We start from the raw sequence: 19,787 nt of genomic DNA, 5'->3' as shown, positions 1-19,787 counted from the left end.
AGCGCGCTGGCGGGCTCAGCCCCCAGGCCTCCGCAGCGCCGCCTCGCGGCGGGGCCTGCGGAAACGCGGAGACGCCCTCCGCCGCAGGGGGTCCGGGTGCAGGGCCAGGAGGCGGTGCTGACGTCCTGCTCGTACACCCTGTTCTGACTCACCGCAGGGTCATCCTGGCTGGACCCAGGCCCAGGCTGGGCGGCAGTGACAAAGCAGAGGCCACGCAGAGCTGGGACCTGACCAGCGCCCTTCACTTAACCTCAGTCTATTTTATCCTACATAGCTGTTCCACTAACTGCTGAACGAATGGAAATCCAGTTGTTCATTCCTAACTCCTCTATGCTGTTCAAAAGAGGTGTTTGATTTACTCAGAGTCTGGCCCAAAGTATTAGAAATAGTTGGCTGTTCATTTTTTAAAAGAGGTGTACAAAATAAATGACTCCCAGTAAAGACTGATCCACACAGTCCAGCAGAATTTTAAATTTCTTACAGAACTAGAAATATTTTTGGAAGACCTCTTTTCCATGCAATAATGGCAGATGATTGATATAGCATCTCATTGTTTCTTTTCACTCATTTTTTTCAACGTTTCTTTTTCTTTTCTTTTTTTTTAAGAGGTTTTTGCTATAGGGCGCGTGCGTTAGCCAGACAGAGACAGACAGAGAGACAGAAAGCGAAAAATCACCCCCCGGGGGGGATGGCCAAGCCGCAATCCCTTCTCCTCCATTCTCCTCTTGGGATCTTGGGCACGCACACACACATGCCTGGCATGAGTTTTAAGCCACCGGGTCCAGGATGCAAACCGCAGTCCAACGACATAGTCATTACACTGCTGGTCTCTTTCAACGTTTCTTTAGCTTAAAATTTCCTTCCAGAAAACAGAATGTGGCTCCTCATAAGCATGCTATCATTTTTAAAAGCAATTTTAAGTTATTTATTTAATTTTATTTATTATTATTTATTAATTTGACCAGAGAGAGACGGAGGGAGGGAGAGAGAGTGGAAGTAAGAAAGCAAGCCTCCAGGTCCGGGACTTGAACCGTGTTTCGCCACGTGGGAGTCCAACGCCTTAATCACCACGCCACAGGTTTTCATTTCCTAAACAATAGTTTATGTAATATGGCGGCAAGGCGGTGGTCCAGAGAGACAGGCCAGCAGCCTGAATTACTAGCTACTTTCTGTCTTCCCCAGGGCATTGGACAGCCAACATGTACCAAGGCCTGCTCCTTGGTCCGCATCTGTGGTCCTTTGTCCTTTACCCACTATTGCTCCTCACAAAGTCCCAGAGTCTTTCGGGTTACCAGAGGAAGCAGGACTCAAGGCCTTCCTGGCTCACTCTGCACCTCACATGCCCAACCTGCGTCACCCAACACGGAAACCTGACCCAGAACCAGTAGTTGGGATCGCACAGGGTTCTCCGAAGACACACTTCTATCACGAGCTAGGCTGAAACCTGGCCTTGCGCAGTTGCAGAGAGAGCGTTTGTACCCGCCAGCTTCCGAGAAGCCCTTATTGAACTGGACAAAGCCGAACAGGTGTCTCCCTATTGCCCTCGCCTGGTGAAAAGTGGGGACTGCTTGAAGGAGCAAAGAACAATCTAAAGATAGGAATTCAATTCCCCTCTACCAAAATTATCTAAAGATCAGGTTCCAGAAGTGATTGCATTCACTGATCAACAGAGAAATTACAAGGAGATGGACCTGTATTGCCCATGTTCCTTTAAAATATGTCATTTCACAAATACGTAAAAATCCATGCCCTTTCCCCCAAAAGGCATGTATACACAAAGGATGTGTTTATGATTGTTATCTGGCATATGCAGAAATTCTTGAAAGCTTCCAATTGGTAACTGCCTTTTCCAAATTAGAGGGATGTTGGGTTTAAAACATTTAATTTAAAATCCCATGGGGAATTAAAGCAATAATATCTAGCTCGGTAAAGAGGTCATTTGATAAATATTACTAGTTTTTCAAATAACAGTTTAGATTATTTGGAAATTCCCAAGTAGTCACTTTAAATAATTGATGTTAATATCTACATATTTTTTGAGAGATTTTTGCCTTAGGGGACGTGCGTTCGCTGAAAAGAGAGAGAGACAGTGAATGGGAGAGTGAGTAATCACCCCCCTCCCCCAGCGCGCTGAAAAGAGAGAGAGACAGTGAATGGGAAAGTGAGTAATCACCCCCCTCCCCCAGCACGGATGGCCATACTGCAATCCCTTCTCCTTTCTCCTTCTGAGATCTTGGGCACACATGCACACGCGCCTGGTGTGAGTTTTAAGCCACCAGGTAAGGGACTTGAACTGCAGTCAGCCATGTGGGAGTCCAGCAACCAGCAACACAATTGCTACACCATCTGCTGGTCCCAAAATAAAGTCTTCTAGAACTGTCAAAACAGAACACCGATGGGATGTAAACATTATCACAGGAATGACAATTTCTTTCTCTTCTTTGATGTTTAGTATTTCTTTCTTTCTCTTTTTTTGGAGAGATTTTTGCTATAAGGCCCATGTGCTCGCCAGAAAGACAGAGAGACAGAGAGACAGAAAGCGAGAAATCAATCACCCCCCAGGGGGATGGCCACGCCGCAATCCCTTCTCCTCCATTCTGCTCTCAGGAACTTGGGCACACAAGCACACGCTCCTGGCGTGAGTTTAAGCCACCAGGTCTGGGACTCGAACCACGGTCAGCTACATGGGAGTCCAGTGACATAGCCATTACACTAACTGCTGGTTCCAGTATTCATTCATTATAGGTGGGATTTCAAAGATTACTTCAAAATTAGCTATTATTTTTCTTCTTTTCAAGTAATGTGCTTGGCTGAAGATACTCAAATACTGAAAGTAACTTTGGGGCCAGCTCTGAGACACAGTGGCCGGATCCACATGGCAACTGTAGTCTGAATCGCAGTCCTGTCAGCCTGAAACACACTGGGCACATGTGAGTGTCCATGGTCCAATGGGCTGGGGGACTGGAGGAAGGGGACTGTGGTGTGACCAGACCCTGTGGAGGTGCTGGTCTCTCTCTCTCTCCCTCTCTCACACTCTCCTCACTGCTTTCTCTCACATACCCATGCTTTATCATGAATAAAGAAAATAATCTTTTTTAAAGAATTAATTTTATTATTATCTAATTTGTTGAGGGCACATGTGCTCACCAGAGAGAGAGAGAGAAAGGGAAAGTGAGAAAGCAAGCCTCCAGGTCCTAAAACCACAGTCAGCCACATGGGAGTCTAGCACCTAAACCACCATGCCACCTGCTGGTCCCATCTTCTTTTTGTTGTTGTTTTGAGGTTTTTGTCATAGGGCATGTGCACTCACCAGAACGTGACAGTGATAAGGAAAGTAAGAAATCAGCCCCCAGGGGGATAACCATACCACAATCCCTTCTCCTCCATTCTCCTGGGATTTGGGGAACACATGCGCACACGTGCGCAGTGTGATTTTTCAAGCCTCCTGGTCTGGGACTCAAACTGCATTCAGTCATGTGGGAACCCAGCACCTTGACCACTAAGCCACCTGCTGGCCCCAAGAAAAAAATCTTCCTAAAAATGTAATTTGGGGGCCAGCAAATAGCATGGTGTTTGAGACAGCTGGATCCCACATGGCCACCTGCAATTTGAGTCCTGGACTAGCAGCTTGAAAAGACAAGCCAGGAATATATGCATGTATTCCCAAAATCCCAAGAGAAGAATGGAGGAGAAGAGATTGCAGTGTGGTCCATCCCCCGAACACCCTGTGGGGTGCTTTCTCACTTTCCCTCTTACTGGTTCTGTCTCTCTCCAAGCGAGCACACGCCCCACCCTAAGGCATAAACCTATAAAAATGAAAGAAAATTTCATCATACTTATGAGAAATTACCTGTGATCAACTCAATTCAGAAATTCTGAGAAGGCCCAGCCACCCTGGTGTGGGCACAGGAACGTGCTGTGTGAAGTTGGAGCCCTGTGAGGAGGCCCTGGGTTCTGTTCCTCCATAGAACGCACCAGGTGCACCCAGGATCCTGGCTGGCTGGAAGGCTGGTGGGGGAGGGGAGATCACAGTGTGACAAGACCCTGTCCAGAGTTCCTGTCTGTTGCTCATGAAAACAATTTTAAAAACTCTGAGAAACAGGGGCCAGCAGGTGGTGTGGTGGATAAGGACGCTGGACTCCACATGGCCAACCACGGTTCAAGTCCCAGACCTACTGTTTTGCGTGTGCTCTCTCGCTCGCTCTCTTTCTCTCACTCTTGCTCTATCACTTTTGCTCAAAATAAATAAATAAATGAAGTTAAATAAAATGATCCTTTTAAAAAAATTCTGAGAAGCACAGGTGTGACTGTAGACCAGGTCATTTGATTGCAAATTTTAATGTTTCTTTCTTTCATTCACGCACCATCAGGAGCAAGTGCCTCATCTTCAGCCTGCAACTGTCCACCCCGAACCTCCTTTTCTATAGGCCTGCGTGCTGATCCTGGCACAAGCCAGCCTTCCCCTTGTGCATCTGCTCCAGTCCATCTTGCCTGTTCTAGGACTTGTTCCAACAGTCCTTGTCTCCTTCATCTTCATGGACTTTTCTCCCCCATGGACTTATTATCATGCTGTTTATGTCCAATCCTTATAAAAGTCCCCTCTTGAATCACTTCCTTTCTAGTTGTCACTCACAGTGCTCTCCATCCTGTTGCAGCAAATCTTGAAAGAACTTATACATTCACTGCCTCCAATTTCTTTTCAGAGAGCACCCCCTAACAGGGCATGGTTACGCTGCAATCTCTTATTTTCTGTCTCCCCATCCTGTTGGGATTTGGAACACACACATACATGCACCTAGCATGTTTTTCAATCTGCCAGGGCTGGGATTTGAACTGTAGTTGTTCCTGTGGGATCTGGCTTTCTTAACCACTAGCCATAGGGCTGGTCGTGAAATTGCTCTTGTCAAGGTTGCAGTGGCCACCAGGTTGGCATCCACTGGTCACATCACATTCACAATTCGCTTGACCAGTGAAAAGCTATAGAGTGAGGACTGAACACCCCTACCCACTGTCCCTAGTGGTACACTTCCGATTCTTCTTCATCTCCCTGACTCCCAAATTCAGTCCATGGACATTGTAAACATTAGTTTTCTGTCATCTCATTTGGTCTCATGACTTTTTTTTTTTAAGAGAGATTTCTGTTATAGGGCGCATGTACTCGTCAGCGAAACAGAGTGACAGAAAGCGAAAAATCATGCCCCACAGGGATGGCCATGCCGCAATCCCTTCTCCATTCTCTTCCCAGGATCTTGGACATGCATGCACATGTGCCTAGCAAGAGTTTTAAGCCACTGGGTCCAGGACTTGAACTGTAGTCGACTACGTGGGAATCCAGCGATGTAACCATTAAGCCATCTGTTGATCCCCCTTTGTTTTTTTGCTATAGGGCTGAAGAGACAGAGAAGGAAAGTAAGAAAGCACCTCCTAGGGGAGATACCCATGCCACAGTCCCTTCCCTTCCATTCTCCCCTTGGGATTTTAGGCACATATGCTCATGTGTTGGCATGTTTCTCAAGTCACTGGGTCCAGGACTTGAACTGCAGTCAGCCATGTGGGATCTAGCCATCTTAACCTCCACACCACTGGCTGCCCCTGGTCTCTTGACATTAAGGTCCTATTGACCAATGATCCCTAAATTTCTGTCTGGTTTATACTTTGCTGAACCCTAGGCTCTATGTATCCAACGGGCAACTTCAGGTTGTCCCTAGGATTTCTAAAAGGCATCTCAAATCAGAATTCTTCATCTTCCCTCTCAAAAAAATGTGCCCTCCCAGCCTCCCAAAAAGATATGCCCATGGGGACCAGCAGGTGGTGTGGTGGTTAAGGCACTGGACACTCCCACATGGCTGATGAAGGTTCAAGTCCCTGGACCTGGTGGCTTGCTTTCTCACTTTCCCTTTCTATCTCAGTCTCTCTCTGGTCAAATTAAAAATAAATAAATGAATAAATTAAAAATTAAATAGTTATTAAAAAAAAAAGATATGCCCACATCCTAACTCCTTTTTTTCTTTTTTGGGAGAGGTTTTTGCTATAGGGCGTGTGCGCTCACCAGAAAGACAGAGAGAGACATAGAGATAAAAAGCGAGAAATCACCCCCCCCAGGAGGGATGGCCATGCCACAATCCCTTTTCCTCCATTCTCCTCTTGAGATCTTGGGCATGCATGCACATGCGCCCAGCGTGAGTTTTATGCCACCGTGTCCCGGACGCGAACCACGGTCGACTACATGGGAGTCCAGCGACATAGCCATTACGCTAACTGCTGGCCCCCCCACATCCTAACTCCTGAGAGTGAAAGTTACCTTATCTGGAAAAAGGGTCTTTGCAGATGTGATGAAGAATCTCAAAATGAATTCATCCTGGATTATCTGAGTGAGCCTTAAAGCCAATGAAAAATCTAGGACCAGCAGTTGGCATAATGGCTATGTTGCTGGATTCCCACGTAGTCGACCATAGACAAAAAAACAATGAAACATCAGAGTTAAACTGCCCTATTGACCAAATGGCTCTGACTGATATTTACAGAAGGTTTCATTCAACAGCTGCAAAATATACATTCTTCTTGTCAGCACATGGGAACTTTATCCAGGACAGACCGTATTTTCGGCCTGAAACCAAGTCTCAATACATTAAAAAAGAAAAGAAAAAATATGTAAAGTATGGCAATCTAATTACTCAAGGAAAATACACATTAGTATAGCTGGATATCTTTAGCCCCAACTTGATAGTGTCTTAATGTCTGTAATTTTTAAAAATAATTATTTATTGTATTTATTCATTCACTTTTTTTTTTTTTTAATTTGACTGACCAGAGAGAGACAGGGGGGGGGGGGGAGAGGAAGGGAGAAAGCAAGTCACCAGATTCAGGACTTGAACCCTAGTTGGTCATGTGGGAGTGTCCAGTGTCTTACCCACCATGCCACCTGCTGGTCCCCTAATGTCTTTAATTTACTTAAGCCTAGTGGCTATCTGCCCAAGTGAAGGATGTGTGTATTTGCATGCATGCACAGGTATTCACAAAACACATTTAACATTCTTTTCAATTGCCAGAGGGCACATGTGCAGAAGAGAAAAACCATACCTCAATGTGGCATGGTCATGCCACTATTCTGCTTTCCTACATTCCTCCTTCCCATCAGGACTTTGGGTGCGCATGTGCCCAGCATGCTTTTCAAGTCATTGGGGCCAGGACTAAAACTGCAGTTAACCAGATGAATGAATTGAAAAAGTGTGGCACATATACTCTATGAAATACTATTCAGCCATAAAAAAACAAGACCCTGGCATTTGATAGAAAGTGGTTGAATATGGAAGATTTATTGCTGAGTGAAGCAAGCCAGGCGATGAGAGAGATATTGCATGTATCCACTTTATACTGATTCTCCACACTCTAGAGATTAAAAGATAGGATGACATAAAAGCAGTGAAAATAGTTATGGACAGTGGAGACAGTGTGGAGGGAGGGCTGGAGAAGGGAAAAGTACAGAGAAGGAAATTAGGGAGAAAAAAAATAGAGGCAAAGTACAGAGAAGGAAATTAGGGAGAAAAAAATAGAGGCAAAAGACATTTGTGGGACACAAAAATGGTTTATTGCCTGTTGATAATATGTATAGTATTCTCAAGTGGACTAGTCTGAGGGGTATTTCATGTTGAGTAACTTCTCTTTACAAGCCAAATGAAGTACAGCAATCAAATGTTTAAAATAAATAAAAAGAATGCAGTTAACCATGTGGGATCCAGCTCCCTCAACCATGGCACTATGGAACTTGTCAGCAAATTAATGTCTAAGAGTAACCACTTATTTTAAACTTTTCAGTATGTTTTAAAGTTTTTCAAAATAAAAAGTTAAGGGACCAGCTGATGGCATAATGGTTATGTCACTGGACTCCCACATAGTCAACCGCAGTTCGAGTCCTGGACCCTCCCTGCGGCTTAAAACTCATGCTGGATGTATGTGCAGGCTTGCCCAAGACACCAAGAGAAGAATGGATGAGAAAGGATGAGATGTAGCCATCCCCACTAGGGCTGATTTCTTGCGTTCTGTCTGTCTCTCCAGCAGGCACACACACCGTATAGCAAAAATATCTCTCTCTTAAAAAAAAAAAAAAAGAGTAAAGTTTCTCCCAGGGGACAGCAAGTGGTGTGGTGGTTAAGGTGCTGGATTCTCACGTGGCCAACCATGGTTGGCAGCTTAAAAATCATGCCAGGCACAAGTGCATGCATGCCCAAAACCATGAGAAGAAAACGGAAAAGGGATTGTGATGTGGCTATCCCTTCTTGGGGGTGATTTCTCACTTTCCCTTTCTCTCAAAGCTTCTCTCTGACAAGCACATGTGCCTTATGGCAAAAATCTTAAAAAATACATTTAAAAAGTCGCACCTGTACTTAGTGCTACCAAACTTAAGTGGGACCCAGAAGTAAAACCCAAGTCTTCCAGAAATACCACGAGAAGGCTGCATCTAGAGACCTCCCCAAGTACACTGGGCAGGTGTATGCCCACAATGCAGACTAGCTGAGGCTGGGGAATCAACTGTGGGGACCAGATCTTGTTGTGGTGCTCTGTCTCTGTCTCATTAATGTAAAATTACTAGACCAATTTGACTGGCATAAGGTGAACTGTGGCTGCTTAACTTCATCTTCATAACTTTCAAAATCATTCAGGTTAACTTTATTGAGAAACTGGGGACTGGCAGGTAGCATGGTGGTTAAGGGTGCTGGACTCCCACATGGCCAACCAAGGTTCAAGTCCCAGACCTGGTGGTTTCCTTTCTCACTTTCCCTCTCGCGGTCTGGTCAAACTGGAAAATAATAATAAAAAATAAGGTTAAAATAATTCTTTAAAAAAAAGAAAAAAATGAGAAATTATTTAGAGGTATGTGTTTATGATTCCTCTTTGTATTAATTCTTAATGTATGAGAAATAAAATCTAGCTTTTTATTACTAAAAAGGGGGGGGAGTTCAACTACTACAAATTCCTTAATTTTTCACAATGGACTAAAACAGGACATTCTAAACACCAATTCTTTTATTTTTAGGGTGTGTGCACTCCCTGGAGGACAAGACAGAGACAGTGAGGGATAAAGCGAGAAACACCACCCCCCCGCCCCAAGGGAGGATGGCCACACCACAATCCCTTCTCCATTCTCCTCCCAGGATCTTGGGCACACATGCAAACATGCCTGGTGAGATTTTCAAGTCACTCCCAGGAGAACTCAGACCACAGTCGGCCACAGTCGGCCATGTGGGACTGTGGTTTGAGTAACCGCTAACCAGCAACGTAACCACTACACCATCTCCTGACCCCAAAAGCTTTTTCAAAAGGCATCAGGATCTAGGAAGGGCAACTGAAATCACTGAAAACATTAACTGCGTATTCACAGAATTGGGGCATGACATGTAAGAGCTAGAGATCTAGGAAACACTGTAGAGAATAGCTCCAAGACCTATTTACCATGCACTCACCAGAGCATATGCACCCATAGCAAGCTTAGACTCTGGCAATTCTTGAACATGTCTAGATGCCTAGCAGCCTCCCCTCAAATCAACTGTTTCACCTGATGAAGGCCTTGGCTAATACATCCAACTCCCATCCTCTCTCAAGGTAGAGATTTAAGCATAGGCAGAATTATATCCCCATACATCACTTTAAGCAGGACTCTGTTAATTTCCATTGTGGTCCCTGGCTGATTTGACTGCACGTTCATCCAGGGATTCTTAAGGTACGAATAATTGCTGAAAGTAAATTATGCTATGTAGCCACTGTCTAACCTAAAGAGAAAAAGTGGACTGAGTATGGAAACGAGCAGCCTAAAGAGATAAACGCATTCATACATAAACACACCCCAATTATCTGAAACAACAAATGTCTATGCATGCTCGATTACTTCTAAAATAGAAAAAAAAAATTGGGGCCAGGAGGTCATGGTGGTTAGGCACTGGACTCCCACATGGCTGTGGTCTGAGGCCTGGAGCTAGTGACTTACTTTCTCACTTTGCCTCTCTCGTGCTGTCCCTCTGGTCAAATTAAACAATAAAATGAGAAATTCTTTTAAAAAATAGAAAAATAGTATAGTGTAGCTATTCTGGTCTTTACAAAATAAAATTAGGTTTTAGAGCTCAGATTTTTTGAGTTTTTGAGTGCACTTGCCAGAGACAAAATACCCAGAGAACATAGACAAGACTGAGCTGTGGCCATCCCCCTAAGGAGGGGTGGTGATTTCTCACTTTCCCCCTCTCTCTCTCCAGAGTGTACACACCCTATAGGAAAAACCTTGGGGGGAAAATAAAAAGTCAGGGACCAGCAGGTGGTGTGGTGGTTAAGGCACTGGATACTCCCCCACATGGCTAACCACGGTTTGAATCCTGAACCCGGGTAGCTTGCTTCCTCACTTTCTCTCTCTTCTCTGATCAAATTAAAAATAAATGAATGTGGGACCAGCAGTTAGTGTAACAGCTATGTCACTGGATTCTCACATAGTCGACTGTGGTTTGAGTCCCGGGCCCGGTGGCTTAGTCACGCTGGGCACGTGTGGGTGCATGCCCAAGATCCTGAGAGGATAATGGAGAAGGGATTGCGGCGTGGCCATCCCCTCTTGGGGGTGATTTCTCGCTTTCTATCTCTCTGTCTCTGTCTGTCTGGCGAGCGCACGCACCCTATAGCAAAAAAAAGAATGAGGGGCCAGCAGGTGGCGTGCTGGTTAAGGTGTTGGAATTACCACATGGCTGACCAGTTTGAATCCTGACCTGGCAGCTTGCTCCCTCATCCTCTCTCTACCTCTTTCTCTGGCAAAAACTCATGTGAAATAGTAAGTAAACAAAATAACTGTTTAAAAAAATAAAAAAGGGAAAGCATCATATTGCCTAAACAGTATTGTGTCTTGTATTTAACCACAGCAAATGCTTCAACTTAGCCTCTGCAAATAACCTGCTAAGCTTTGACCTTCCTTCACAAATAACTCCTGATGCCCCTAAAGGATATACTGACCCAAGAAGGCCATCTTTTCAGGCCATATTCACTAATTCTATTGGATTCTAGACTGTAGGGTATATGCAACTACATCATGGGACTCACAAAAACTCTATCTGTATACCAAGATAAGTATATTTCAGTGTGAAGTTTTGAAATGCTACCAGGAAGTAAAATAACTGTCTATTTATAAATGTTCTGTATTATCTTGCCAAGAAATCAAATATTCAATAACTATCACCTGATTCTTTATAAGATATTTGCCTTTTGTTTTTCCCCTCGTGGGGGCATAACATGGGAAAGACAAAGAATAGTTGATTTTAAATTGGACCAGCTCAGTGGCACAACAGAACACACTACTCAAGAGAAGCCAGATTCCCTCATGGTGATCGTTGTTGAAATTCCTGGCCAGGTCAGCCAGAAACCCGGGCATGTGTGCTAGTGCCTGGGATCCAATGGCTGGAGGACTGGAGGACTAGAAGGGAATCACGGCATGACCAACCTCTCCAGAGACTCTGTTCCTCTTTTCCTATTCTCACATGCATGCACACACACTATCATACAATAAAAACAAAAACAACAAAAAAACTTCTAGACCAGCTGGTGGCATGGTGGTAAGGCTGCTGAATCTCACGTAGTCAACTATAGTTTGAATCCCAGATCCAGCTACATGAAACACAACATGCCCGGTGTGTGCACTCGTGTGTTCAAGTCCCAGGGGGAGAATGGAGAAGAGATTGCAGCGTGGCCATCCTCACTGGGGGTACATCACTTTCCCGTTCTCTCTAGCAAGTGTATACATCCTACAGCAAATCTAAAACAAACAAACAAACTTAGAAAAGTATATTGTGAAATCAAGTCCACTTCTTTTCTTCCCCTTTGCAATTCCTTTGAAATCAGAGGTTCTCAAACTTTCCTGGGCACAGACAGCCCTGAAGGGTCCTTATTTAAAAGCTGGATTATGCCCTTGTCCCATGCACCAGAATTCTGATTCTGCAGGTCTGGAGGGGTCTTGGGGGAAGGGGAGGAATGTGCCTTTGACAAACGTCCCCAAGTGATTCAAATGTGAATTTGGACTACTCTCTGAGAAACACCACTTTAAAGACAAAATCTACCTCTGGGGATCATATGAATCATATGAACTTAAGTACCCGCCACTTTTTTTTTTTTTTTTTTTTTATAAATAGGACTCTTCACAAAGACAAATTTCCACAAGGGCAAGATCCATTCAGCACACTTCCTCTCAAGAGGCCTGCCACCAGGAAAACGAGCACTGAGAACATACTCTGCGCTGATAGTTCAGTTTTCATCATCACTATTTACATAAATATTTTTAAAAAGTTCAACATTATGTTTATGTTACTCAGAGGTTTCCAACACATTTTATTTTGCAGACCACTGGTTTGTAGCTTGAGGACCAATATCTGATAAATTCCTATAAAATGTCCAATTAATTTCAGTTCTGTAGCAGCCTCTTCTGTACTGCACACCATGCTTACACTTGAGTTCCAGTTACACGTGCATAAAGGCTGCCCCGTGACTCTCCAAACAGGGTGTGGCCAAGTTCAAAGCCTCTTCCAGGGAGCTTCATCTTCCCTGTGGTGGTTTCCTTTGGCGAGAAGTTGATAGGTTTACACATGCAGCTTTGGTGCCTGTAAGCAGGAAGCATTCAGAAACTGGCAGAGATGTGGTGCTTTTTCTCCTATGAAAACAAGACACCTGAGGGTTCGGTGCCCTTGTGCTTAATGACAGGATCTGCCCTAATTACTTAGTAAGCTAAAATATAAGGAAGCCTCTGTTTTTAAGTAACACGGATAACACCATTGTAGACTGCCTATTTGTTCTAGAACTACAAAATTTAATTCAAGAAAATATAGGTCCCATGAAAGACTTAAAAGTTTTATAAAACTAAAATCTAGTTTTCCCCAATAAATTGTACTTTTAGGCAAAATCCTCCCAATGCCTCTAAAATAATACTAAAAGGGGCATCTGATTATACAAGAGCAATTAAAAATATTAAATATTTATTTGAATAACAGGTTTGAGCTGCAATGTTGGCAATGCAGATTTTTAACACAGATCACAAAAAGCGTGCACAAAAAAGTACTGGCGTAAGGGACAAAATAACGCTAAGAATCAGGCTAAGTCGCTGCTGACTTTAAGGGGGAAAAAAGGCCTGAAATTACTATACAAAATATAAAATGTATTAAACACTACCATCCACAGAACAGTCTTTATTGTTGATTATGTTTAAAAATTATTTGTGTAGTTAATTATATATTGAATTGTAAATGAGTATTATACATGAGCCCCCTCTCGGAAGGCAATTCCTCGTTGTTGCACTATAGAACATCTAATTACATTGCAAAAAGTATTCTTTTTTGCTATCAATACAGAAAACAATCAATGATATTACTGTAAATATCAGGAAGGCTACAAAAAAAAAAAAAGAAATATAATTTCTTTTTTTTTGTCTTCAAAGTGCTTTCCATGCAGAGAGAAGCACTGGCCTTGTTGAACTGAATGCACTATTGGGAAAAGTGTCCTGGGTCAGAGATGCTCTTAGAGGATAAGACGAGGCTTTACAAATCGAACCTGAAAGAATCATGCAACCCTTTTACTACAGAGACACCATCTTGTCACTTACCAATTCTGTCTTTCAGAATACTATTCAAGACACTTAGGAAAAAAAAAAGATCAGACTTATATGATAAATACACATAAAATGAAAAGACACAAATTGCTATTTGACACTACTATCGGTAATGTCTGTGCTATGTGAAAGCACCTTTAAAAAGAGCCTATGCGGCAAGAGATTAAGTGTCTAAAGATTCAAAATGAATCAACAGTATTGGATAACAATATAATTCTCAACTCAGAAGCTGCCTCAAGATTAGGTGCATCTTCAGTTAATGTAACAGGAAGAAAAGGCAATGGATTTTATTTTATTAATTGTATCCACTCACAATTTGACCTAAGGTCACCAAATGTGTAGACACAATGAGATTTTGTTGTTGTTTATAGTCTTTAATCAAAGTGATGATAAAGGAAATAGATCTATTTAAAAACAAAACCAAACAGCTCTTTCTGTCTAGATTACGAGGTGGCACCAGGTGTGGGATTCACATTTTGAGTGGCCACTTGTGGTGCGACTTCGATGATCCGAGGCTTGTCTATGATTCTGGCAGTACGATTGCCCTTCTCTACAATCCCAATAATCCATGCTTGGTGACCTTCACCATATTTGGGGGACTTTATCTCTGCACAGAACCGAGCTGCTTGCTCACGCGGTAAACAGATTAGAAGGCCTCCTGGCAAGGGAGAAAAAAAAAAAAGAATTACTATTAGTTCTGACACTGTGAGAGCAGTTTCTCTGACTCCGTCCTTCTAAAAAAAACTTTTGCACAGATCCAAATTCAAGCAACAACTTGTTGCTATCTATATGCAAGCTGCTCTACCCACTCAAAGAAGCCTGCTTTATTCTGCAGAGGAATTAAGCAATTTCTTGGAAAACTTCTATTAGGAAACACATGTTCACAGGATCAGCAGTTGGCATAATGGCTATGTCGCTGGACTCCCATGTGGTTTGAGTCCTGGACCCGGTGGCTTAAATTCACGCTGGGCACGTGCGTGTGCGTGCCCAAGATCCCGACAGGAGAATGGAGAAGGGATTGCGGTGTGGCCATGCCCCCCTAGGGGGTGATTTCTCACTTTCTGTCTCTCTCTGTCGTTTTAGTGAGCGCATGTGCTCTATAGCAAAAACCTCTCAAAAAAAGAAATCATGTTCATATGGAAGAATTTTTTTTAAGAGAGATCTTTGCTGAGAGTGAGATAGAAAGCGAGAAATCATCCCCCAAGGAGGATGGTCATGCCACAATCTCTTCTCCATTCTCCTCTTGGGATTTTGGGCATGCATGGACATTCATGAGCCTGGCGTGAGTTTTAAGCCACCGGGTCTGGGGCTCAACTATGGTCGACTATATGGGAGTCCAGCAACATAACCATTACACCGTCTATTGGTCCCAGAAGAATTTTTTTAAGGAATTATTTACTTAGTTTTATTTGTTACTATTATTTTTTTAATTCATTTTCAAAAATTATTTTATCTAACTTTATTTATTTATTTGTTTGTTTGTTTGTTTATTTATTTATTTATTTATATTTGACAAGAGAGGAACAGAGCAAGAGAAAGAGAGGGAAAGTGAGAAAGCAAGCCACCAGGTCTGGGACTAGAACCACAATTGGTCATGTGAAGTCCAGCGCCCTTAACCACAATGCCGGCTGCCGGCCCCTGTGACTATTATTTTTTAATTTGACCAGACAGAGAGAAAGAAAAGTGAGAAAGCAAGCTACCATGTCCAGGACTCAAATCATGGTTGGTCATGTGGAAGTCCAGTGCTTTAACCACCATGCCACCTTCTGGCCCCCACAAAGAACAATTTTTAACCCGAAAATAACCTATAGTGAACCATTTAATGCTGTGTAGGATTAAGATGTTGAAGTCTAAATAACACATGCAATAGCTGTCATGCTACACGGAAAGAAACATTTATACAGAAAAAATAACTTTTCCTTCTCCATTTCATTTTCTACATGGATGCCTCATCTTACCAAGAGTGCTTATTAGTATTTTTCTTTTTGAAGACTCTTGGAATAGTGTATGCCTCAAAGTACCTATGCTCTAATCCTGACCCTGCAATTATCTCCAAAATCAAAAAGTACAAGATACCGTCACAGGGAAAGTCATGACGCATTTTTGCATACAAAAACATAGAGGGGACAACAGGTGGTGTGGTGGTTAAGGCGCTGGACTCCCAAAATGACGACCAAGGTTCAAGTCCCAGACCTGGCAGCTTTCTCTCTCTCTCATCAAATGAGTAATATAAATAAAATTTAAAAAATAAATAAGAACATAGAAAAATATATCATGACCTTTCTGACAACCTAATACTTTAAACCTTATTTTATTATTTTTTTTAGTAGAGCTATGCCAGGAAATTTTATATATTCCCAAATACAAATAACACTATTGAGAAAAAAGGTATATTTTACTTAAAAAAAAAAAAAATTCTGGGGGCTGGCAGGTGGCATAGTAGTTAAGGTGATGAACTCCCACATGGCTGATTTCAGTTTGAATCCTGGACCTGGTGGCTTGCTTTCGCTCTCTGGTGAAATTAAAATAATAATAATGATAACAACAACAACAAATGGAATTAAGCAAGTAATTCTTTAAAATAAAAACTTCTCATACCTGAATAAAGAAAGTGAGTGACTGGCTGGTGACATTCACTAACTCATCGGATACTCTTCAGGGCTCTCTAGGTGGCAGACACTGTTCTAACCAGATGCTGAAGCAACAGGGAAACACCTTGGCAATCTTAGAACTTGCTTTTTTTTAAACAGAGATTTTTTTTTTTTGCTATAGGGTATGTGTGATCGCCAGGAAGACAGGCAGAAAGCAAGCTATCACCGCTGCAGGGGTAATGGCCACACCACAATCCCTTTTCCATTCTCCTCTTGGGCATGCATGCACAGGCGCCGGCGGGTCCAGGACTTGAACGGCAATGAACTACGTGGGAGTCCAGCAACATAAGCATTATGCCAGCCACTGGCCCCGGAACTTGCTTTAAAAAGCTTTTCATTTGAGGACCAGCAGGTGGTATAGTGTTTAAAGCACTGGACACTCCCACATGGCTGACCATGGTTGGAGTCCTGTATCTGGTGGCTTACTTTGTGTGTGTGTGTTTGGTCAAATTAAAATAAATGAATGAACAACTAAAATTAAATAAAAGTAATTCTTAAAAAAAAAAATTTTGTTTGGGAGCTAGCGGGTGGCGTGGTGGTTAAGGGCACTGGACATAGTAGACTGAGGTTTGAGTTCCAGACATGGCAGCTTGCTTTTTTACCTTCCCTCTCTCTTGCTCTCTCTCCTTCTCCCTCTCTGGTCAAATTAAAATAAGTAAATAAATAAATAAAAAGTTATATAAAATAATTCTTTATATGTTTTTTTTCATTTGTGTTTATTAAGCAGGAGTTTGGAGGGACCTCCTCAAGGCTGTGAGAGGTCTAATGGAATCCTCAAACAGGATTGTGTGGTCACATCTCCAGGCCTGCTCCAATCTCCTGGGAGCTTTTAGAGCTACTGATGCCCAGTCCTCCCCGTCTAATTTATTCTAGAAGTGCAAAATTTAATTCAAGAAAATACAGGTCCTATAAAAGACTTGAAAGTGTTATAGAACTAAAACCTAATTTTCCCCCAATAAATTAGTACTTCTGGCAAAACCCTCCCAATGTTTCTAAAACAATACTAAAAGGGCATGTGATTTCACGGACCACTTAATGCTGGGTTTTGTAGGGTTCAGACCTAGGCACATATATTTTGTTCTTCTTAAAGATCTACTTAATTTTATTTATTTATTTATTTACTATTATTATTTTAATTTGCTATAGGGCATGCACACTCACCAGAGACAGACTGAGAAAGAAAGAAAGCAAGCCACCAGGTCTGGGACTAGAATGTGGTCAGCTATGCGGGAGTCCAGCACCCCAACCACCACACTACTGCTGGCTCTTACACGTATTTCTTTTTTTGAGGTTTTTGCTATCAAAAACATGCGCTTGCCAAACAGAGAGAGAGAGAGAGAGAGACAGACAGACAGACAGAAAGCGAGAATCACCCCCCAGGGGGAATGGCCACGCTGCAATCCCTTTTCCTCCATTCTCCTCACAGGATCTTGGGCACGCACACACACGTGCCTGGCATGAGTTTTAAGCCACCAGGTCCGGGACGTGAACTGCGGTCGACTACATGGGAGTCCAGCAACATAGCCATTACGTTAACTGCTGGTCCACCCCACATGTATTTTTTAAATCCTCAAGTGATGCTACAATTTGCCGGATAGAGGATTAGAGTTATAGAGAAAAATAAAAAGAGACAGGAGAGGAATTTAAAAAACAAAGAGATAGGAGAGACTTAAAAAATGAAACAGGAGTCAAGGTAAAGGGAAAAGAAAAAAAAAAATAGTGCAAAAAGAAAAATGACACTTTGAGGACAAATATACACTACTTCATTCCTAAAATAATTGTTTTAGACTTCTCCCCCCCAGGTAAAAAGTAGCTTGTTCAGTGTAATATATGAGTAATACAGTTTATTGCAAATGCTGTTTCCAATGCAATTTGAGTTCTAATTCTCTCTCCCATCCCATCACCAAATTCCTACATCAAAAAGAATACAGGACATGCAAAGCTGCTCAACTGCATGAGATAGGAGACTCACAGCTCAACAGGCAGCCAAGGTTAACGGGACCGACCTCGACACACTGGAGTCACATTCATATCCTGGGCTTCCCTTTCTCACGCCAGCTTCCCATTAGCGTTACTAGTTTAACTCATTATTTGGGCTCGGGTTCCTTGTACCTGACGTCTCCGGGCAGGTCCCGTGCATAAGGCCAAACATATTTCCACAAGCCTTGCTCACAGCAGCCATCTTGGCGAGCACAGGAAGGTTGTGAATCACAAATGACACTTCATTCCTCTGTTGCTTGGCCAGATTCTGTGCATGGCCCAAGATTCCGAAGCCTGTGATGTCGGTGGCTGCATGAGCATTGAACGTGTGCATGAGTCCTGCAGCTGAGAGAGAGGACACAGGGGCAACTCTGAGAAAAAAACAACCTTTCCTCAACTCGGACTCTCACATCCACCAATGACCTGAAAATCTGTCAGGGAGATGCATAAGGGAATCAGGAAAATGTAATAGTATAAAATCAACTAAAGAAGTGAAATTCTCAAGGTTGATTTCAATTCAAACCACTTGAAACCCATCAGCAGCTTAAACTGAGAGTAATCTGACAGTAAACAAAAAAAAAAAAAAAAAAAAGAAAGAAAAAAAGAGGAATTACAATTTCAACAGAAGATAAACCTATCTGAACCAGACCGAAGGGGCCAGTACGTGGCATGCTGGTTAAGGCACTAGACTCCCACTGCAATTCGAGTCTCGGACCTGGCAGCTTGAAATTCACACCAGGCACATGTATGCATCCAAAATCCCAGGAAGAGAATTGAGTAGGGACTGTAGCATAGCCATCCCTACTGAGAGGTGATTTCTCACTCTGTCCCTCTTCAGTAAGTGCCCATACCTTATGGGGAAAAAATAAAAAAGAATGCCTGTCTTGAAATCAGGGTGCTCTCACTAGAGATGAATTGCCTGTAAATTTAAGGGTTTTTTTTTTATGTTTAGGTAAAATAAATTAGTAGGGGACCGAAGTTGGGCAGTGATAAAATGCAATTCTCTGCAAGACATTCCCACATGGAAAGGTTCCCAGTTAAAGTCATGTGCCCCTACAGCTGCCCCAAAATAAACTAAAAACAAAATAACAACAAAAAAACCCACATAAAATTGAATAGAGTTTATAATTTAGAGAAATCTTGGATTTTGAGAGAAACTAAGTAGAACCTGTAAGAAACTTGCACATAGTTTCTCCACTTCACCTATATTAGCATTCTGCACTAATGTGTTATGTTTGATGAGACTCCTAATACATCACTACTACGAAGTCCACAGTTTACGTTACAATTCAGTTTTCTCAATTCTATGGCTTCTTACACATGTATAACCACATGAATTTAACATTATAGTAACACAATACATAGTTCACAGCTCTAAATATCCTCTGTATTGTGGCTATTCAATGAAGTTCCCCTCAGTCCCTGGCAACCACTGATTTTTTTTTGTTGTTGTTGGAGAGGTTTTCGCTATAGGGTGTGTGCACTCGCCAGACAGAGAGAGACATAGAGACAGAAAGCGAGAAATCACCCCCCGGGGG

At 42.6% G+C, this 19,787-nt stretch overlaps 1 protein-coding gene across 1 annotated transcript in view; it reads right to left on the bottom strand.

Moving 5' to 3' along the window:
• Nucleotides 1-12,331: 12,331 nt before the first annotated feature.
• SEPHS1 (selenophosphate synthetase 1) overlaps nt 12,332-19,787 on the bottom strand; it is a gene marked incomplete at its 5' end in the record, with an annotated part of 18,439 nt that continues 10,983 nt past the window's right edge. The window contains 2 exons of the mRNA XM_006150073.2: nt 12,332-14,276; nt 18,382-18,594. Of these exons, the coding sequence (XP_006150135.2) occupies nt 14,062-14,276; nt 18,382-18,594 (428 nt within the window). The remainder of the gene's footprint in view (nt 14,277-18,381; nt 18,595-19,787) is intronic.

The sequence above is a fragment of the Tupaia chinensis genome, unplaced genomic scaffold (assembly GCF_000334495.1).
Source record: "Tupaia chinensis unplaced genomic scaffold, TupChi_1.0 Scaffold000275_1, whole genome shotgun sequence".
Lineage (NCBI taxonomy): Eukaryota > Metazoa > Chordata > Mammalia > Scandentia > Tupaiidae > Tupaia > Tupaia belangeri.
This window is presented reverse-complemented; position numbering and strand designations above follow the sequence as displayed.